This window comes from Serinus canaria, chromosome 1A (genome assembly GCF_022539315.1).
Source record: "Serinus canaria isolate serCan28SL12 chromosome 1A, serCan2020, whole genome shotgun sequence".
NCBI classification, from domain to species: Eukaryota; Metazoa; Chordata; class Aves; order Passeriformes; family Fringillidae; genus Serinus; species Serinus canaria.
In genome coordinates, this window is record NC_066314.1 from 31,616,749 (window position 1) to 31,635,551 (window position 18,803).

The 18,803-nt window shown below is 42.6% G+C and overlaps 1 protein-coding gene across 1 annotated transcript in view; it reads right to left on the bottom strand.

Moving 5' to 3' along the window:
- Positions 1 to 2,142: 2,142 nt before the first annotated feature.
- Positions 2,143 to 18,803, bottom strand: part of PPM1H (protein phosphatase, Mg2+/Mn2+ dependent 1H) — a 127,281-nt gene continuing 110,620 nt past the window's right edge. Inside the window, exons 9-10 of the mRNA XM_050969695.1 lie at positions 10,339 to 10,490; positions 2,143 to 4,410 (exon numbers count right to left, since the gene is read on the bottom strand). Coding sequence (XP_050825652.1) covers positions 4,263 to 4,410; positions 10,339 to 10,490 — 300 coding nt within the window. The 3' untranslated portion in view covers positions 2,143 to 4,262. The remainder of the gene's footprint in view (positions 4,411 to 10,338; positions 10,491 to 18,803) is intronic.

Consider the following 18,803-nt stretch of genomic DNA (forward strand, 5'->3'; position numbering starts at 1 on the left):
CTGACAGCCACATCACTGATTCTTCATCTAGGACACATGGAGGAAAACTACTTACATAACTAAAATGTCTGAGAGGAACAACAGTTTCACACAGTTTGCCACTCATGTTTGATAGAAAAATGCTGAAAGTATTAGTACATACAATGTAAAATGAAAGGAAAACACCAAGGCTGGAAGAAACACAGCAGATTTGCTCAAAGCATGTAGTGTTCTTTAAAAACCTAGCAGAAGTTCAGAGCCAAAATCTGCCCAAACATCAAGAGCAGTTCTTCAGAAACATCCTGGAGGGACAGAGCCGACAGTACCTCACAAAACTTCTTGTCATATTTCTACACGGAAGTAACTGCAAATGGAAATCCACTATTAACAGCAGATTCTGACCACTTTTCATTTAGTCTGTTAGCCCTGTTGTTTCTTAGAATTTATTTAAAAAGTCTCCAGTGAGGCCACTGAACAGCAGCTTTCTCAGACAATACACTTTCGTGTTCATGAAGGAAGCATTATTGTCTTCATGCACCAAAAGATGGTTGCGTGTTACATAATCTGGTGTAAATTAAATTTCTAACCACCTTCTTAATAAAATTAAAGAAAGAAAATTTTATCCTGTAGTGCAAGAGAAAAACATCTGAAATGGCTGTCCTACTTTCTGCAACAGTATTTCTGGGAGAATGGTAAAAGCTTCTTGGTTTTGAGTTTCTAGAACTAGAACTGAACTTGGCAGCAGAAGACATTGCTACACTGCAGCTAACTGGAACTCCTTTACTGGCACCTTTCCTTGCCATTATCCAAGGAAGGACAAGAATTTGCCCAACTTCCTAAGCAGTGCCTATGCACAGGCAAGGCAGAGCACTGTGTGCAATAGCAATATGAATGCAGATGTAACTCAGACTGAGGTTCCTTGCTGCTGAGCAGTTTTGGATACTGAGGGAACTTGACTGGCAAAAAGCCAGAGCACTGCTGGCATCAGGCAGTAACTAAGGTGACATGCCAGGGTCTAAAATTTGGACTTGGTGCCTAACTTGCTCCAGTTTGAGGACACAAGCTGTCTGCTCCTAGCTTAGGAGCTTCACTGAGCCCTAGAGCAGCTGCAAGTCTGAACATGGCAGTACCCATCCTGCATCTGGTAAGTGGCATTGTGCACCAGGAATCCTCCCTGCCATCAGTCTTTTCTAATGCTGTGTAATGCAAAGTAATTCAGCCTTTAAAGGGAATTGAAAGTGCTTTTAATTATTCTTGCTTCTCACATAATACCTCCCCAGTAAGTGACTTCTGCCTGCTGTTTCTGTGAGCCTTAGGTGTTTATATGTATTAATACCATGCCTTGAAGCAGAGCACCAGACCCCAGCTCAGGTATGCAAGAACCTCCTACTGAAAGCAGGTAAAAGTGAAAGCCCAGGTACTAATGCATGGATCAGAGATGTGCCAGACACTCCAGGGAGGCAAGCACCTAAATGGATAACAGGTACTTTCCAAAACAGCAAAACAAAAAGCGCCACAGCATCGTTTCAGTCAAATACATCTGAGTATAACACCTTTTACTAAAGTTCTCAGAATCATTAATTGATACTAATTTTGATACTGTATTTCTGCCCTTTCTGGGAGAGGGGCTGACAATGAGCGTAACTCAACCTGGGCCCAGCTGCTGCAGAGAAGCTCCTGACTGATGGCAATGCCTAAGATGAGCAACACTGAGCAGGCTGATTCCCCAGCCCAACAGATCATGCTCTGAGAAGTCACCTGCCAGTTTGCTCCCACCAAGACATGCAGTCTGCTAACCCATCTCTTCAGGGCTACGTTTAAAAACACCCCTGAATGAGAAGGTGCCTTCTCCATTGCCATTGAAATTTCACTTTCAAATTTTGGCAAATGCAACACTGGAAATCTATTTCCACTACACTAGTGGAACTCAGTGGTTTTATAGCAACTGGTATGTGTGTTGACACCATGTTACCAAACGAAGACCAACAGTGCATCAGCACTGAAATATTTCACCTGGGCTTATAGCTGGTATCAGCAAGCACCAGCGTCTTTGCTGTTTGCTTTGCCAGCACTAATTTCTTTGTCAAAGAGGATCTGATTTGCTAGAGGACTACACAACTGCATTTGTGAGGAGAAAACAGGAGTTACACAGAGCATGAAAAGCATGTTTATAAGTTTATTAGGCCAAAAAAAGGTGTAAGATCTCTTGCTTAAACTTTAAAACATATGAGGGGCCATATGAAAAATATTCTAGACTCCAAGCCTCTCTTTTCACTCAGATGCACACAGAAAAAGAGGTAAAGCAAAAAAAAAAAATCAGAAAAAAAAGCATGAAAACACGTAATCAGATATGCCAATGATTTATACTGAAGCTCTAGAATGTAAAACATCCATGTTCTGTACAGCTTTGTCACCTGAGGCACTGGGGTACTCAGGGAACTCATAGAACAGTTTTCAGGCCAGAAGTGTGCAGCTCGCAGCAATGTTTGAGCTGTTCCACTCTCCACATTGCCCGCTTTCATCCTGAAACTCTTCTGGGTGTAGAGATTTGGAGCAAGAGTAGTTTAAATCCACCCAACTGTACTTCCAGATGCAGTCAAATACAGCATCTGGGAAGGCGCACCGCACTCGGGCTGCGCCATGTTTACACAGCACATCATAAATTGCAGAACTGGCGGCTCTGGGCCACGCCTGCTCAGGAGAAAGCCTGCACAGGGCACAGCAGCTCTTTCTCTTTTGGAAAGGACACAACGTTTGTGAGCTCCCTAGTCAGTGCCCTGCAGTGATGTCAGCTCCCTGTCTTTTTTCTTATCAAAGAAGTACAAACCAGACAAACAGCTCCACACCAATGTGGCCCGGGCACAAATCAGGTGGAAGCTGGCTCCCCAGCCAATATACCTGCCTGTATGCTAGAACTTTCTGATTTTGTTTTCTCTTAAATTCCTGCCAATGAATTAAGAGAGCTGCCTGCGTGGACTAGGCAGCCAGGTTACGCTGCAGACTTGCTCACTTGTTTCTCTCCTGGACTTCTGCTTTCATGTCAAAAATGTTTTACACAGATTTTCTTTATCTAAATTATCACTGCTAAGAAAAGAGCTGAAGCAAGCCAAGGGCTTGTATCAGTCACAGTCATCTTGTGATCCTTGAGTACAATTCTCAATGCCAAGAGAACAGAAAGTTTTAAGCTGTCCCTTTCTGATCACTGCAGTCACGCAGGTGAAGGTATACTGAATAATAAATGAGGCAGGAAGAACTGAAACACCTTTGAAATAGATCACTATCTGTGTATCCAAACTGCTCATGAGAACAATACCACTACTTCAAGTACAAGTCCAACTGAAAACATGCTCAGGAGCCCAAACAAATTTACTAAATCTCAACTGATGGAAAAATTTTATGGTCAGGGATCCTTTCAACAGGATAAAGCAGGCAGAACCATTCAATGAATGTAAATCTCTGATCCCAAAGCAACCACAGCCTCCAGGTAAACATCACATAAACCTGAGTTTGCATGCTCTGTATAATCATGGTGTACACACAACAAGAAATCTTGACAAGTAACTCCTCACTCCAGAACAAATTCTGCCATACAGGACTGTGACCTATTTCTCCTGGAAAACTTTGCAGGTGACTCTTTTTAGCTGCAGTAAACAGGCATAGTTACACTGAAACCAATTTCAGTTTTCCTACTAAAATACAGGAGGTATAGTCTACTGAAGAAGAGACAGGAGAGGAAAATGGGGGCTCAAAGGATTACACAAGTTTGAAGTTGCCCATAGATAAGTCATGAATACAACTTTCTGAAAGAAAACTCTTGAGTCTCATATATGTATATCTATATTCTTAAATGAGATGTGACCCAAGCCCCCTTCTGAATATTTGGGGGTATATTTCAGGAGCCTCCTTGGCTTCTGATACCCACTTCTACTTTCACAACTGAAATGGCTCTTCCAAGCTACATCGTAAACTGAGAAAAAAAATTAATTCCCCACCCCACCTAGAGGGATGACAGAATTCATAATATGCTAGCAGCATTTAAATCCCATTCCTGTTAAGCACCAAAACCACTTCTGTAGGGAAATTGGAATCTTAAGGGTTATCTTTAATCATATACAGTATATGTGCAGAACCCTACCTTTTGGGCAGAAAAATACCCCTCCAGCATTAGTTTTGACTAGATTACATCAACTGGAAGTGTCCTGGTCAGACCACCAAAACCCTACTGTCTCTTACAGGCCCTTCCCAAAAAGATGCCCATCCTATAACCACTCTCGGTGCTCCTTTCACGACTGCTTGTTGCCGTGGATCAAAGGGATGACGTAGACGGAGATGTCGTCTCCGGAGCCCAGCCTGTCGTTGGAGATCCGCCAGCCCCGGTCCTTCAGCACCCCCCGGGCTCGCATCACCAGGTCCTGCGCTGCCAGCGTGTACCTGTGGAAAAGGCACAGTGCAGCCAGGGAGGGTGGTCTCCATCAGCACAGCAGGTTTGCACAGCCTGCTGCCTGCCAGATTTAATGTTGGGACCTACCAAGACAGGCTTCTCAGTGTTTGAGAAACACCAACCAGGGCATATGTACAAAGCAACTCCTTCCAGTTCAGTGACAGTTCCTGAATAAGAATGTAAAGCTATTTGACAGGCACCACTTGATCAAAAGTAACTGGCTGTTCTAAATGCCTGGCTTCACCAGTCTTCAGAAAAATATTAAACATGCTTGCCTTAACAAATTGGCTTTCTAGTAGTAGTCTGAAAAATTGAAGACCTCAATAATACTACTTGTTGAAAACTACACTCTTGTTCAATGACACACCTGAAGGTAAACATGGCTCAACTATTTCAGAAATGAGCTATAACAAAGTAATTTGACAGCAAGTAATAGAGCATAAAAATAAAATCCAAATTTCACTTTAAGACTAACTTGTCTGTTTTCTTGACCATAGGTATGACTTTTAAATCTATTTTATTCTGAAACTTGAAAAGGAAACTTACAGTTAATATGATCAGATTAACAGAGTCCCACAGTTCTTTCACATTTATGAGTTCAGTGAAAACTGCATGAATGTGAGTGGTCAAATGCTTAATTTAGTGAAATACTAAGTTTCACACTGCTTCAAAACTTCCAGCCTGTTCTGGGCTAAGTGGCATTGGATTTATGGGAGATATTTTTCTGTCCTGAAAAACTACCACATGCTGCTTGGGGGCAGAAGGGTGTCTGAGAGAGTCCAAAAGGTGCATAGACAGTGCTCTGTCCTGTTCTCCCTTACTGCCTTCCTGCTGTTACTACATCAACACATCTGTGTACTCACTTCGAAGTTTCCTCTGAAAGAAATCTCATTATGGGTAAACAGCTACTGTCATGTGTTTTACTTCATCAGCCCAACACCTGGCCAAGAGGTTTTGAATTTGATTGGGTGGAGGCAAGCTTTTCTGTGATTTGATAATTAAAATTAACTGAATAGTTTAAGGAGTGACAAGATAAAAACCCCCAGTCTGTAGTGTTTTTAATAAAAGTGTAAGTATCAATCTCCAGGATGATGTAGGGCTCTATGAAGCCAGACACACAGCCCTCCAGAATGCAAGCACATCTCTGTGCTCCCAAAACCAGAAAGGACAAGAAGGGTTTGCATTTCAATACCCTCTTTTCTAGGGAGGATCCTTGACCAGAAATTATCTGCCCAGATCTCACGTGTAGAAAGAACAATATCTCTATTGATCAGAAGCACTGTGTATGTGTTTAGGTTTATCAATTACCCAGGACTCTTCTAACCTTAGAACGTTTCACCACAGAATTCCTTATTAAGTCATAATTTCTATCATAGAGATTTTACTCAGTCTCTGGGGATAAAGAAGAAAAAAAAAACCCAGTTATGTTTTGTGCCTAGAGTTTTGATGCCTTGAACTCAGAGGATTCCTTTGAATCAAGAGTAGATCTATTTGCTCTACTAGAAAGATTTCTTCAATGCAAATGAACCAATGCTTGATTACTCAAAAGGTTTGATGCCAAGTTCAAGTAATGTTGTACAGCTGCAATGCACCCACTGTTCCTAATGCTGCTGAGGGATATAATTTCCAGGCTTCACTAGTTTTGACAAATTATTTACTTTAGCAGTAAAAGAAGGGCCCAAAGATATGAAATCTGACACACATGCTTGCATACACACATGCACTGCCCACATGTTCTGAGTTCAGTCTGTGCCACAACCTCGAGCTAGAACATCAGGATGTAACAAGAAGCACTGCCCTAATGCAACATGAAATTGTGTTTTCTGAGGGAAAAACAACCAACCATACATACTTGCACTCCTCAGTTCTCAAATCAGATGCAGGGCTGAGGAGCAAAAGGACTCCATGTGGCAAGCAAGAAACTGAAATATTTATTCACAGCGTGTCCGATGCTGAGTGAATTTTGGCAAGAACATATTTCCCAAAGATTTCTCTGCTATTGTCAGAATTTAAGAAAGAAACACCCATCATTCTGCAAGAAAACTTTGCCTTCCTGCTTTTTCTAATTAACAAGGACTCTCCACATCTAAGGAGTACAAAGGAATGATTATTGCTTTTGATTGTATTTGGCTTTTGCTGCTGAATGTTTGGAGAGTGGAAGACAGAAAAAAGGAATTTTAATAAACACAAAATTCTCTTGTAGACAAACTGTGAAATACTCAAGAAAACCAGCACAATGAAGTAAAGAAAAAGGAATAGGTGAAGGCAGTAGTGAAGTATTCCTCTCCTGTGTGGAGCTGAATTGAAGCAAAGCTGTTCAACTTGGCACTAGAAGAGATAGGGTGAGTCTCTTGTACCGGGAGATGAATAGTAGCTGCAGTCCATTACTGGATGCTTTATTCTCCAGTGCTATGAAATTGGGATTCAGCTGTCGAGACAGCATTAGAGAACTGCTGAAGTAGTTTTAAAGTATCCACTTCCTCCTAATGAATAGCCTTGCTGGAATACAACTTTTGTGTTTTAAGAATAAATATATGGAGGCTTTTTCCTTATGCCAAAGTTTTCTGTATTGATCAGTGAAAGTACTGAAGGAGAAATGGTGACGGTGGGGGAATCATGCTGCTGTCTGAGCAGCTTCTTATCTCCTCAAACCCAGCAGAGGTGGAGGAGCTCCTCAGCATCCTCATAAATCCCTAGTGAGTGTGAGAGGGAAAATGAGGGGACAATAAATGACAAAAGGAAGGATGAGAAATAAAAGCTTCCCAAGGCCAGGGGTAGATGTGCATACATGCAGCTGAAGGACGCTGGCAAACAGTTACAGTTCTCCATCTTCAGACCTCTCTAGAGAACTGATGTATGGAGAGCAGCAGTGGCACTGCCACCTGTCCTTTGCTAGGAGCCCTGTAATGCTCATCTGCCACAAGACCCAGAAGAAACGAGCTGGCTAAGAAATCCAGCTCCACCCCAGCCTCTTCACTCTACCACAGCCCTTACACAGGAACTGTTCTTGAAACAAATGAGTGCCCAAATCCCCTGAGGCTGTGTCTGCATGGCTGGATGAAGAGAGACCTGAGGACTTTGCTCTCGCTGCACTTGGAGACATCCAGGCATGTGCTATGTTTGACAGAATTCAGAAATGTTTTTTATGTGGGCAACAAATACTCACAGTAAGTACCACCAGGAGGGAGTCCCAAGAGCATTGCTGAGGGCTGTAAGCTCTTACCCATCAGGCTATAAAGTGACTTCTAATTCAAATGGGAGGGATATTGTTCCCACAAGGAACTAATAATGTAACAGATAAGTACTCTGCAGCTCTAAAATCCTTTCTAGGCTTTTTTTTTCTCTTTCCTTTTCTAATATGCTGCTGTCAGGAAATAAGTAGGCTATTGGGTCAGGTGGATCCAGAGGCTGCTCCACAGGCTGCTTCTCCTGAAGACCAGAGCATTGCCAAACCCAGGGTGCAAGTCTCTTACATTCTGACAAGTTGTCTACATCCCTAGAGAAATTACATTTTTGGCTGATCACCTCACCACAGATTATGTCACTGCACCCATCACAGAACCTGACATTTTCTGGGATAACATTTCCCTTAAACACAACGTTTGTAATAAGGCAAAGGAGATTTTTCTGTCACTGATTAGTGAGAGGAATGAATGCAGCTCCACAGCTTGAGCTGGAATGCTACAGTAAATTAGTTATACCTCATTTAGACCACTGTGAAATAATTACATGGAACCTCTCACACAGTACTTTAAAACCTTTAAATATTCTTTACAACCAAGCAGCCAGAGCAATTCCACAAAGGTAATTTTCATAAATATAATTGTAAACTATATGAGGGACTCCTCTAATTACTTTTTGCATGCTGCCATGAGAAATGTCTTGCCATCACTATCTGTAAGCCTCTAAACGATCTGGCACAAAGTTGCTTAAATGAACAAATTTATTTACAATTCAGATGTCCATTCAATGACCAGTAGGTCAAACACCAATAAATGTGTTTGTTCTAAGTTATAAACAGCAGGCTTAGCTCTGGAATGTGTGGTACTCATGCTGGCACAAACAGTGACTAATCCCCCAAAATTACTAAACCAGTAGGAGAAAATCTAAATCAAAACAAAGAAAATACAATTTTCCTTTAGTGTCTCTCATTGCTCTGAGTGTTCTATAATTGATGAAATAATTCACCTAACAAGTCAAAAAGGTTGATGAATCCTGCTTCCCACTGCAGCAATCATGATGGCCATCACCATCAGCTTAAAGACCAAAAAGTAAAGACCAAAAGGAACAAGGGAGACACAACACACCCTATACTCTCAACAGATGTAACTGGTGAGGATGGAGGGCAGGGCCAACCTTTCCTAGATACTAGATAAGAATGGAGACAGAGCAGGACAGAGGTATTGCATGTTACAGGTGCCTTTGCAAGAATCTCAAGGGTGCAGGAACAAGAACAAAAGCACTGCAGTATTTCTGAATGGTGTCAGGGAATAACTGAAAGGCGACTGGTTAGGCCATCTCCTCCTACCTTAAATTAATGGCACATCTGCATAGCACTCTGCCAGATGCCCTGGAAGTGCCCTTTGCTGATCCTGTCTGATCTCCTCCCAGAGAGGGCAGACACAGCTGCATGTCTTGCTGAAGTGGAGATGGCCCAGGGCTGTTATTCATACCACACCTCATCTTTGGCATAAGGAGATGGGCAAAGTCAAAATATTGTAGTTGCAGCTTCATGATAATCATCAATCATCCATTCTCCTGATGATTGCAGCAAAACCTCTTTTTGCTTTCCATATTTTTAAGTGTCAGAGAAGGAAAATACTGCTGTTGAGTTATTTTGAAGGCGTTGTCCCTTTAAAACCCAAGTCACTGTCAAGGTGTCCATACCCAGTTATCTTGTTTGTTGATGAACAGGGGTGACCCTGTGAAGATGATCACTTAGAAATATGAGAGCATTTTGAGATGGGTCTTAGCTATTTCTGAAACTCCACTTTCTACAGACCAACTGGGGATGTGTAAAATCCCCCTTCCCTGCTCTCACCCTAGGCTGACGCTTCCCTTCCTGAACAGTCCCTAAGAACAAATAAAGCTCTTTCCACTTTCACAGTCCCATTTACAAGCAACAGACTTCTCATCTGATTTCTGGCATAATGTTTTAATTCACAGTGACACTGAACTCAGTAGCAGACAAACCTATGGACAAACTCAAGGCAGGAAGCCTCTAGGTGGTTGTTTGGGAACTTGTTTGTTTGCATGATGGTATGTTTTGAGGACAGAAACTGATAATCTGAGATGTGATAAAGATAGAAAAATGAAGAGCATGAGCTAGATTAAAATGACGAAATGAAGCAGGATCTAATGAAATGAAATACAAGTCAGACTTCCCACCGTTTTGTCACCATACCTGTCCTGCAAAATGTGGAAAGCTTGTAGCACTGAGCACCCTCTGTGGAAGGTGGGTTTAAAGGTCACACCATGAGAAGGAATGAGTGGGAACCACACTGTGCAGTATTTATATACATACACAGTGAGAGAGAGGGACAGGCTGAGAATGTCCTTCTGAGAAACAATCTTTAGTGTTAGGGAATTGTCAGATGAGAGACTTGTTGCCATGTTCTTCCAAGACCCCAGCCTCCTACAGTTTTCACAGGACCTCATAAAGCAAACAGAATGGATCCCATGCTGTGATACTGTGATCCCACACCTACTCCTTTGAAGGCAGGCATTTCTGAGTTATAATGGAGCCCCTGCTCCAACTGCTCACATTTGCAGTAGAGGCTTTGTCCAGCCTATGAAAATGTCTTCTTGTAAGTGTTGCATATTTCCCAAATGTTATTTATATCATACTTTCAACAAAAATATGTTACCAGAAAAAGCTCCTCTATGGAGAAGCTAGAAAATGGGGGATGAGCACGAACCTGTGGGGGTCATCAGGGTCACAGTTCGGTAGAAAGTTAGTGACAGCTTCTGCCACTTCTTCATTTAACAGCACATCCCAGAGTCCATCAGTAGCTAGGATCAGGACATCATCTGGCCCATGCTCGTACTGCAGGAGGTCATAGACTCGCACCTAAAAGAAAAAAACCCAAGGCACATTCATGAAGGCGGCGACTGTCAGACCTGTTTGTGAAACACTGCTGAGTTTGGCTGTGAGTTTATCAGGTTCAGCCAGGGCACTGACATAATCTCCCGTGGCACTGGTGGAGTCTCCAATTCAGCCCTCCACATAGCAGCCCTTCCTGCTGCAGCTCAGCATGGCTCAGGTGCTAACCCCAGGTGGGATGGATGCAAGTGTTCCAAAACCAGGCTCTAAGGCACTCTGCTGCCTGATGCCAGAAGCACTTGAAGCCTCCCCCACCCGGCAGCCTGGCTTCAGTGCATGAGGCTCCTCCCTGTCATTGGCAGGAATAGTCATATGGAAGCTGAATAATTTATTTGATGAATTTTTGATATTTTCTAATAAAATATTCACAAATAATTGTTTTCACTATTTGTCCTGATCCATTTAAGCCTGCCAGATTGCATGTTTGGAAATGCCTGTGTGACAGCCTGCATTGCATTCACTTTTCTAAACCTGTGGCAGCTGCTGCACTTGAGTTTTGCCTGAGCAAGTGAGCGGTTCCATGAAATGCAGAAAAACTGCCCAGTCACATGTATCTGTAAGGATTTCAGTAGCTACAGACCGATTCAGGATCTGCACAAAAGTGAAGCTTATTTGCACTATTAAAATACCCACTGACTTCAATTTGTCTGTCTGCAGCCCTAGTCAGTCTGATCACTGCTGGCACCTCTCCACAGCCTGCCTTTTAAAACAACTTCCACCATCCTCTTCCCAGAGAGCCTGAGAGTGGTGGAGGCAGTCACAGTGGGGGTTGCTATGGGGCCATCAGCCGAGCCAGAATGCAAGCAAAGGCCATAAGCCTTTAGCTTGGTGTAACTCCCCTTCCAGCACATGCTGTACTCCAGCTGAGAAATGCCTGCAATTCCCAGGTTGTGATGGGGAGCCATTAGGAAGCACCCACAGAGCACTTTAATTACCACAGCCACAACCACAATTTGAAAGAACTGTAACAACCACAGCAAGGCAGACAGAAGGGAAGGATCACCTATACTGAAATTCAGAAACTGTGCACCTCATCATGCACCCTGCTCCAGCCCTGGACTCCACTAACAGCAATTAGTCAGAACAAGCACTGGGCATAACAAGAAAATATGAGCTGTTTTATTCTCCTTCATGGTGCACTCTCCCCTCAGGATCCATGGAGCAGGCAATGCATATAAAATGCCTGGACCTTTTAATGTAATTACACTTTTATGGGACTTCAACCAGTACCACAGGAAAAAAAAAATCACCTAGATCTGACTGCTAATCCTTACCAGTTCGCCTTTCACTCAAAAGCACAAGAAGGTCATTTGTAAAATGTAACCTTCACTTCATTATCTAAGGTAGCAGCTGAATAAGGACTTTGGAGAGGATTAAGTTCAAGGCAAGATACTCTCTTCATTAGAGCATATCTGCTTATTCAGACTTGAGTGGGAATATAGAAAAGACAGCATATAGAATAAGCAGCACAGCTCTCATCTCAAGCTTACTGTACAGAAATCAGTAGCTGTCGTAGTCCCTCTCTCCCAGAATTTATTTCAACCTTAACAGCCCACAGTTGCAACTCAGAAATCACTGGGGTGTGGAGGCTGAGTTGGCCAACACAACCATCAATATACAGCACATGTTCTGGTCAGATCTCTTGGGGACCAGCAAATACTTGAGAAAGCATCACAGTTAATGCTCAGGGATGCACTCAGCACCAAGCCTCTGGTAGGGCTAACCAAGCTTCAAACATCTGTGCTGGGAAAAGCACATCCCAGCTGAGCCAAAAGACACATTACATCACAGGAGCCATTTTTGTGGCTTAGGTGGGGAAGAAGGTGGAAAGCAAAACCATGCATCACTGACTGGAATACTCCTGAAATCAACCTTTTTGTCTGACTGAGGAGTGGCACTGGGATGGATGAGAAACTTTTCAAAGCTATCTGCAGCCAGTCCATGAGCAACATCAAGAAGAGATCATTTTACCAAGAATACTTTTTGTTTTAGGGGAACAAGGAAAAAAAAAAAGCATTCACTGATTTATTGTGTAATCTAGGAATAAGGTATGGTACTTCCTAAAAGGACAAGCTTTGTGAACTGGGCACCTCCAGCAGAAAGGCATATGTTGAGAAGAAACTAAATGTCAGAAGAGATGCAGAGGACAGGGAGGTGTTAGGCTCACCCCTCATCCCAGGCTAAGGAAAATAGAGTGCCAAGGTTACAGGAGCCAAGCTTGGGGCAATTGATGTAAAATTGCTGCATATAAGGACCAGTCAGGCATTCAACAAAACATTCAATGAAATGCATTTTTTCTGCCTTCCAGTTATCTTAAGTCCTTTCTTTGTGTCTTGCCTTGGATTTCTTAAATACAGCTGTAGGTGCCCCTAATATGTTGCTGACAAAAAAGAGTTAGAGCTGTCCAGTCTATTGCAGGGTCAGGTTATGTTCAAAGACTGCCTTGTCCAGGTGCAGAAAGTAACCAGCTCCTAACCCTTCATTCTTCTGCCAGCACCTTTGTTCTAGTTCTTTCTTGGGCCAATGAGGGTCTCTTGCAGCAGTGCCCAGTGCCTTCAGCTGGCTTGGAGCAGTGTGACAGCAGAGCTCCTGGAGGCAAACAGGCTGGGCAGCACCACCAGGGCACGTGGAATGGAAGCTCAGCCCAGCAGGGCTCACTGAGCACCCACTCCACACACATCCCACACTGTGCAGCACCCACAGCACACTGCACAAAAAAGGTGAGAGTATGATATGCCACAGTTTTGAAGTATGAGGAGATATCCAGGGAATTACCTAAGTGCCTGAAACAGCAATGAACCCACAGCCCTTTAAATCTTATGTGAACAAAGGTGGTTCAATGATTATAATAAAAATGACTATTTAATTTTTTAGATTCCAGAGTAAACATTCCCAATGACTGCCTCCTTCCTGTAGCTGTATTTCAGGGAAGTAAAGAGTGAGGTTTAAGGAAAGTTCTGTCTGTGCACAAGTTTGCACAAAGCTGCTCACAGTTTGCAGAAAGCAGCACTACAGAATCATGCTCCTTCAGGTGACAACTGGCTGGACAATGACTGGCAGTGCAGATGTTTCCTTAACTGGTGCAGCACTCTTGACAAATTTCCTAACAATGACATCTTGAATCTTCAGTCTCTTCCTTGTGAATCGCTGCTTCTGCAGCCAGATATCACTCCTGAAAGTGCCCCATAGAATTTGTGTCCTTGGCCTCCCATGATGTCCTGAGAGCCCTCTCAGCAACTCCCTCCAGCCTACCAATCCCTTTGGTGTGAAGAATGAGTTTCTCACTCATTTAAATTAATCTCTCTGGAATATCAGGGGAGCCCTGGAAGGAGCCAAGTTTGGTCACCATACTTCTCCCACCTGCTGATGTCTTATTGATGTAAAGTAGCTGACCTGTTAACTAGCTGAACTTGACATCAGCAACCACAAAATGTAAAAACTATAAGGAACAAGCAGAAGAACCTCAGCAGCACAGCCAGCCACAGCAATGAGTACTGGGCTACCCTTATATCCTACAGATAGAATACTACTACTTAACCTGAGTAGTACTTACAGATCTGCTGACAGGTAACAGCGGATACACACCACTAGGGCCCGTAGTCATACACATCTTTCTGAACATGCATTATGCAGTTTGTCAAATAACATCCTTCTTCAATCCAGGTATTTGTTTCTCATATTACATATTACCTACATGCAGTCAAGAGCACTGAGAAAGCTGCTCTGGGCAAGCAATGAACAAACAGGTGGGCTGGTTTTTATTTACATTTCAAACAGATCTACCCAGCAGACAAACCCTGCCTTTGGCTGCTGCAAAGGAGCACGGCAGCCCTGCGAAGGCGCTGTGCCTCACTGGCCAGGTTTGTTTTTAAGAGGCAGCCAACGCGAGTCCCTCTGGCTAGAAAACCGCTCACAATGGAGTGACATTGCCTGCAGCCATCAGAGGTGCTCCTCAGCAGCCAGCCTCCGGGGAATTCCAGCTACACAGCAGCCTGCATTCACTCGCCTGCACTATTGATCAACCCAGCTACTTCAATAAATTAAGCCCTTTCTTAATTGTATTGTCCCTTTTATGCGCAGTGTTATCCAGTGCAGCTTTCCTGGCAAGTGATGAGATCTTTCAATACCACTCTCCATGTAATTTATATGTAAATAATAAAAAGTGGGTCCCAACACTGTTCCCTGCAGCATTCACCAATTAATCTCCTTTTAGCTTTTTACTGCCACCCTTTGTTTCCTGCCGGTTAGCCAATTTCCAGTAGACTGTGCCAACTTTCCACTTTGTCTGTAGCTTCATATCTTTTATATTAATAACTTGTGATGCACAGCAGTTTCTCAAATGTTCTGAGGAATCAAAGTGCTCATGCAAGAGCATCAACTGCATTTAATATTATTATTATTTTAATTCTCTTGTCGACATAACCTCAAGGACCTGAAGCCATTGAAGTGTGATGTGTGCTTCCAGAAGCCACTTTGACTCCCTTTGATCATATTGTGCTTCTCTATGTATTTGCCTTACTTGTTCCTTTGGACAGCGTAATTCCTGAGGATTTCTCCAGAAGGTAGATATGAAACTAAAATGGTCTCCTTGGCATATTTGTGTAGTTGTCAGAAAGATTTTACGAACACTGGAATAACAAAAATTTTTCTTCATTACCTTCTTATCATTTACTCTGATGGCTGGCTTTGGGTTCCTCGCTGGCAAGGGCCAAATGCTGCCATCAGAGCCACATCTTTCCTCACCAAATGGCTGAGCTGCCTTTCAAAAAATTTTGGGATGAAATCCTGCCTTTCAGCTACAACAAGGTCGCTCTAAGTTTTGAAAAGCAGAATTTCCTGCTGAAAGCTTTCAAATTAACTGTTCCATTATGAAAAATAAATATTAATTCCATGCCAGAGAGCCTCAGCCATGGCTTGCCTGCTTTGTGCTACTCCAGTTCATTATAAAAGGTTCAAATCTCTAGAGCTCACCAACCTGCAGAAGTCCTCCAAATCTGGTCTCATAACAGCTGAGCCAGTGAATACTGATTACATTTGTCAGTCTTGGCTGCATGAATTTTCCTCCCATAGCCTGGCACTCTGTCAAAGTATTATTTCACACCACCCTCAAATTACTATTATATGCCTATTTCTGGATATAGTCTCAAGGATGTTTACCTTTCCTTGAGCTAAATTTTGGTGGATATGGCATACCAGAACTTTGTTACGCTGGAAGTTAAATGTTCAGAAAACTCACCACACTGCCCCTTACTCGAGAAAGAACACTGCAATTACGGCACAGAAACAAAAGCCAGAGGACTTGGATCTTCCCTCTGTCACGACTCACTCTGTGCCTTAATTTCCTGTGCCTCCCCTTTTCCAGGTCTGGAAACCACACATTACTCTTCTCTACCTCTGTATAAACAATTCAAAATCCAGTGCTGCACAGGGACCAAATATGACTGTCTGACACCACTGCCTTTGCTTCCAAGTGCCAAGCCTCCCAGATGGCAGAATAAAGATGTTGTTTCTTAATGCCAGTTTCTGTGCAAGGTGTACTGCCCATGTTTGGACAGAACAAGCCAAGGAAAAACATGAGGAGTTAAAGCACTGTGGCTCTCTCTGGGAAGAGAGGCAAGAGATGATTAAGAGGAGGAGATGCAATAGAAAGCAAGTTGGAGCATATGCTACTTCCTAATAATACTCGGGGGTTTTTTTGCCAATATCTCTAAATTAAGGTGGCTGGTGCTCTGTCTTTCCTCCTCCTGCCCTCATACATTTCTGCTGAATTTAGCTGTGAGGAGGATGTGGAAACAAAGCCAATTTTGCTTCCCTTTTGCAAAGCAGTTAAGAGATCCTGAAACGTGGCTAGCATACGAACTGGATGCCACATTCCAGAATTTGAACATGTATAGACACATTCCCCACAAATCAGAAAAGCCCATGAGAAGCTTTGGTTTATAGACACACACAAACACTGCGGCAGCAATTGGCAGAGATGATATTGCTGCGATGCTGTGCTGCAGCCATTACATACCCCAGAAACACTGGATCTCAGCAAGCCAGAAAGAGAAATAAATAGGTGGAATTGCATCATTTTTCTGGCATTAAATCCATCATAGTGATGAGGGCAGAGCTCCTGCCTGCCTGGCTGAGGAGAACAGGAGCAGGTCTGAAGTGAGGGACATCACACATTCAAAGGGGGAAAGAACACAATTGATAGCAAGGAAACATGAAGAAGGGGCTGTCTGTAGATCTCCCTCTTTTCTTTAGGGCTGGGTTCTCTAAGCACTTTTAAAATTTTTATTTTTATAATTGGAATTTTACTATATAATTTATATATAATAAATTTAAATACATAAACATTTTATATCACTGTTTATAGGCACAGAGGCGAGAGGGGACCACACCGCCACTCTGTGGAGTAAGCCAGATCACCTTTAGTTGTGGGGTGGATTGCGGTGGTGCATCCTTCCTCCCTGCCTCTCCTCAGGCCAGACTATGATCTCAGAAATGCTGTCAGGCCTTGGCCTTGATGAACAACACCTGGGCTGAGTGTCTCTGCTCCCAGGAACTTGTGCTGTCTAACATCTCCTGGTTTTTTCAAAAAACCTTGGAAACTTATTCTTACCTGAATAACAACCCAAATGGAACCACATCATAACAAAGTTATCAAAGTTTCAGAGAAAGTTACCACCCAAATTGCAGCCAGAATGGAAAATTAATATGGCTAAAGCAAACTTTCATGCAAGCCTATAAACAGTGGGTCCAAGTAAGACCCTTTGAGCTCTCCTGGACCACAGCAGGCTGTGTACATACTCTTTTAGGTCTGTGTACTTATGAATGTGAATATGCTATAGCAAAGGTACTAGGAATGTTGCACTGTTAGATTCTTAAATATGTTAGATTTGTAAGTTAAGCCTATAAGTAACTTACTCTTGTGCTTACAGTAAATTCTATAGAATCTTCTGCTAAATTGTTTAAATTCAACTATTGATTAAGTGTTGTTAAAACCTTTAGGACTAAATGGGTGATCAAGTCCGGGGAAAAGTTTGGCAAGGTGGTCTACACTGAACCTTGTAACTCAACAGGAGGATCTTCTTTATTCCTTTTTATCCTTAACCTTTCCCTTATCCTTCTTCCTTACCTTTAAGCTTTTTTGTCCTCAGCTCCCACATAGATAATTTTTGGCTAACTTTAGTTTTAAATTCATTGATTTTAGATTTCAGTCCAATTTTTTCTCTGTAAGCTCCAACAATCTAGTAAGTAGTAGAGTGAACCCTGCCAACAAATTTTGTTGTGCTTTCATTTTAATATTGAACCTACTTTTGTTGGTGATTCTTTGAGCAGCCGGAAACATTCACGACAAATTTGCCTTGGAGATGTTATAAGCAAGGGTTATTTAATAATTTGGTTCCTTCCTACCAGTATGGTGTTATTTGTGTGATTTCATTCTCTCATACTGCTATAGCAAGCAACAAACTCAAGGTCAAATACTGGGTATGGTTAAAACTTTGGCAATCCAGTTGACAATGGACAGTTTTCAGCATTTGGGCCATGGAAGCAAAGCTGCCTCTTTTTGTGCTGTCATCAGATGGTTTGCCCTTGCTCAATATTTTACGAAAAATATGTGACATCTGTTCCTTGATGTAAGAACAGGAGGAATGCAGTTACAATAGGAGAAAAAAAAGCAAGGCTTGCATGTTCCTTGTTAACAAATACATTTAAATCCCTTTGGAAGGCTTGATATCCTTCACTGCCAAGGTCTCCAGTGGTCAAAAAGTGTGTGGAATTGCTTGTGATGAGTCCATTCAAAATGAAGGAGGCATTTAAAACTACCCCTAACCTAAATACCACATAGTCTCCTCCTAACACCATCATTTGGGAATGCAGAGTGTCATTATTTGGTGTTAGCACAAAACTACCAAAAGAACTGAAGGTTAAGGGGCAGACAGATGGAAGCATAAAGAACCGTTCCTATGACTCTTGGTATTTTCCTGCTAAAGAATTGATCTGGTATCCTCTGTGTAAAGCAGGATACTACTCTGCTGTGGAAGACATCCCTTCTGTAGTACACAGATTTACATCTTCTGTGAAGGCAGCATGATCTAGGGCTTTATGGGAGCTGGATATGAAGGTGGAAGGAGAGATGGGTGTCGGTCACACTGAATGACAAGGCTTTGGGATAACCATAGCACAGGGAGTGAGAAGGAATCATCAGTGCTCTTCAGGGATGTGGAGCAATCAGCACACAGCTGGGGAACTTAGACTCCACTATGAACTTCGTTCCTACTATGTGGA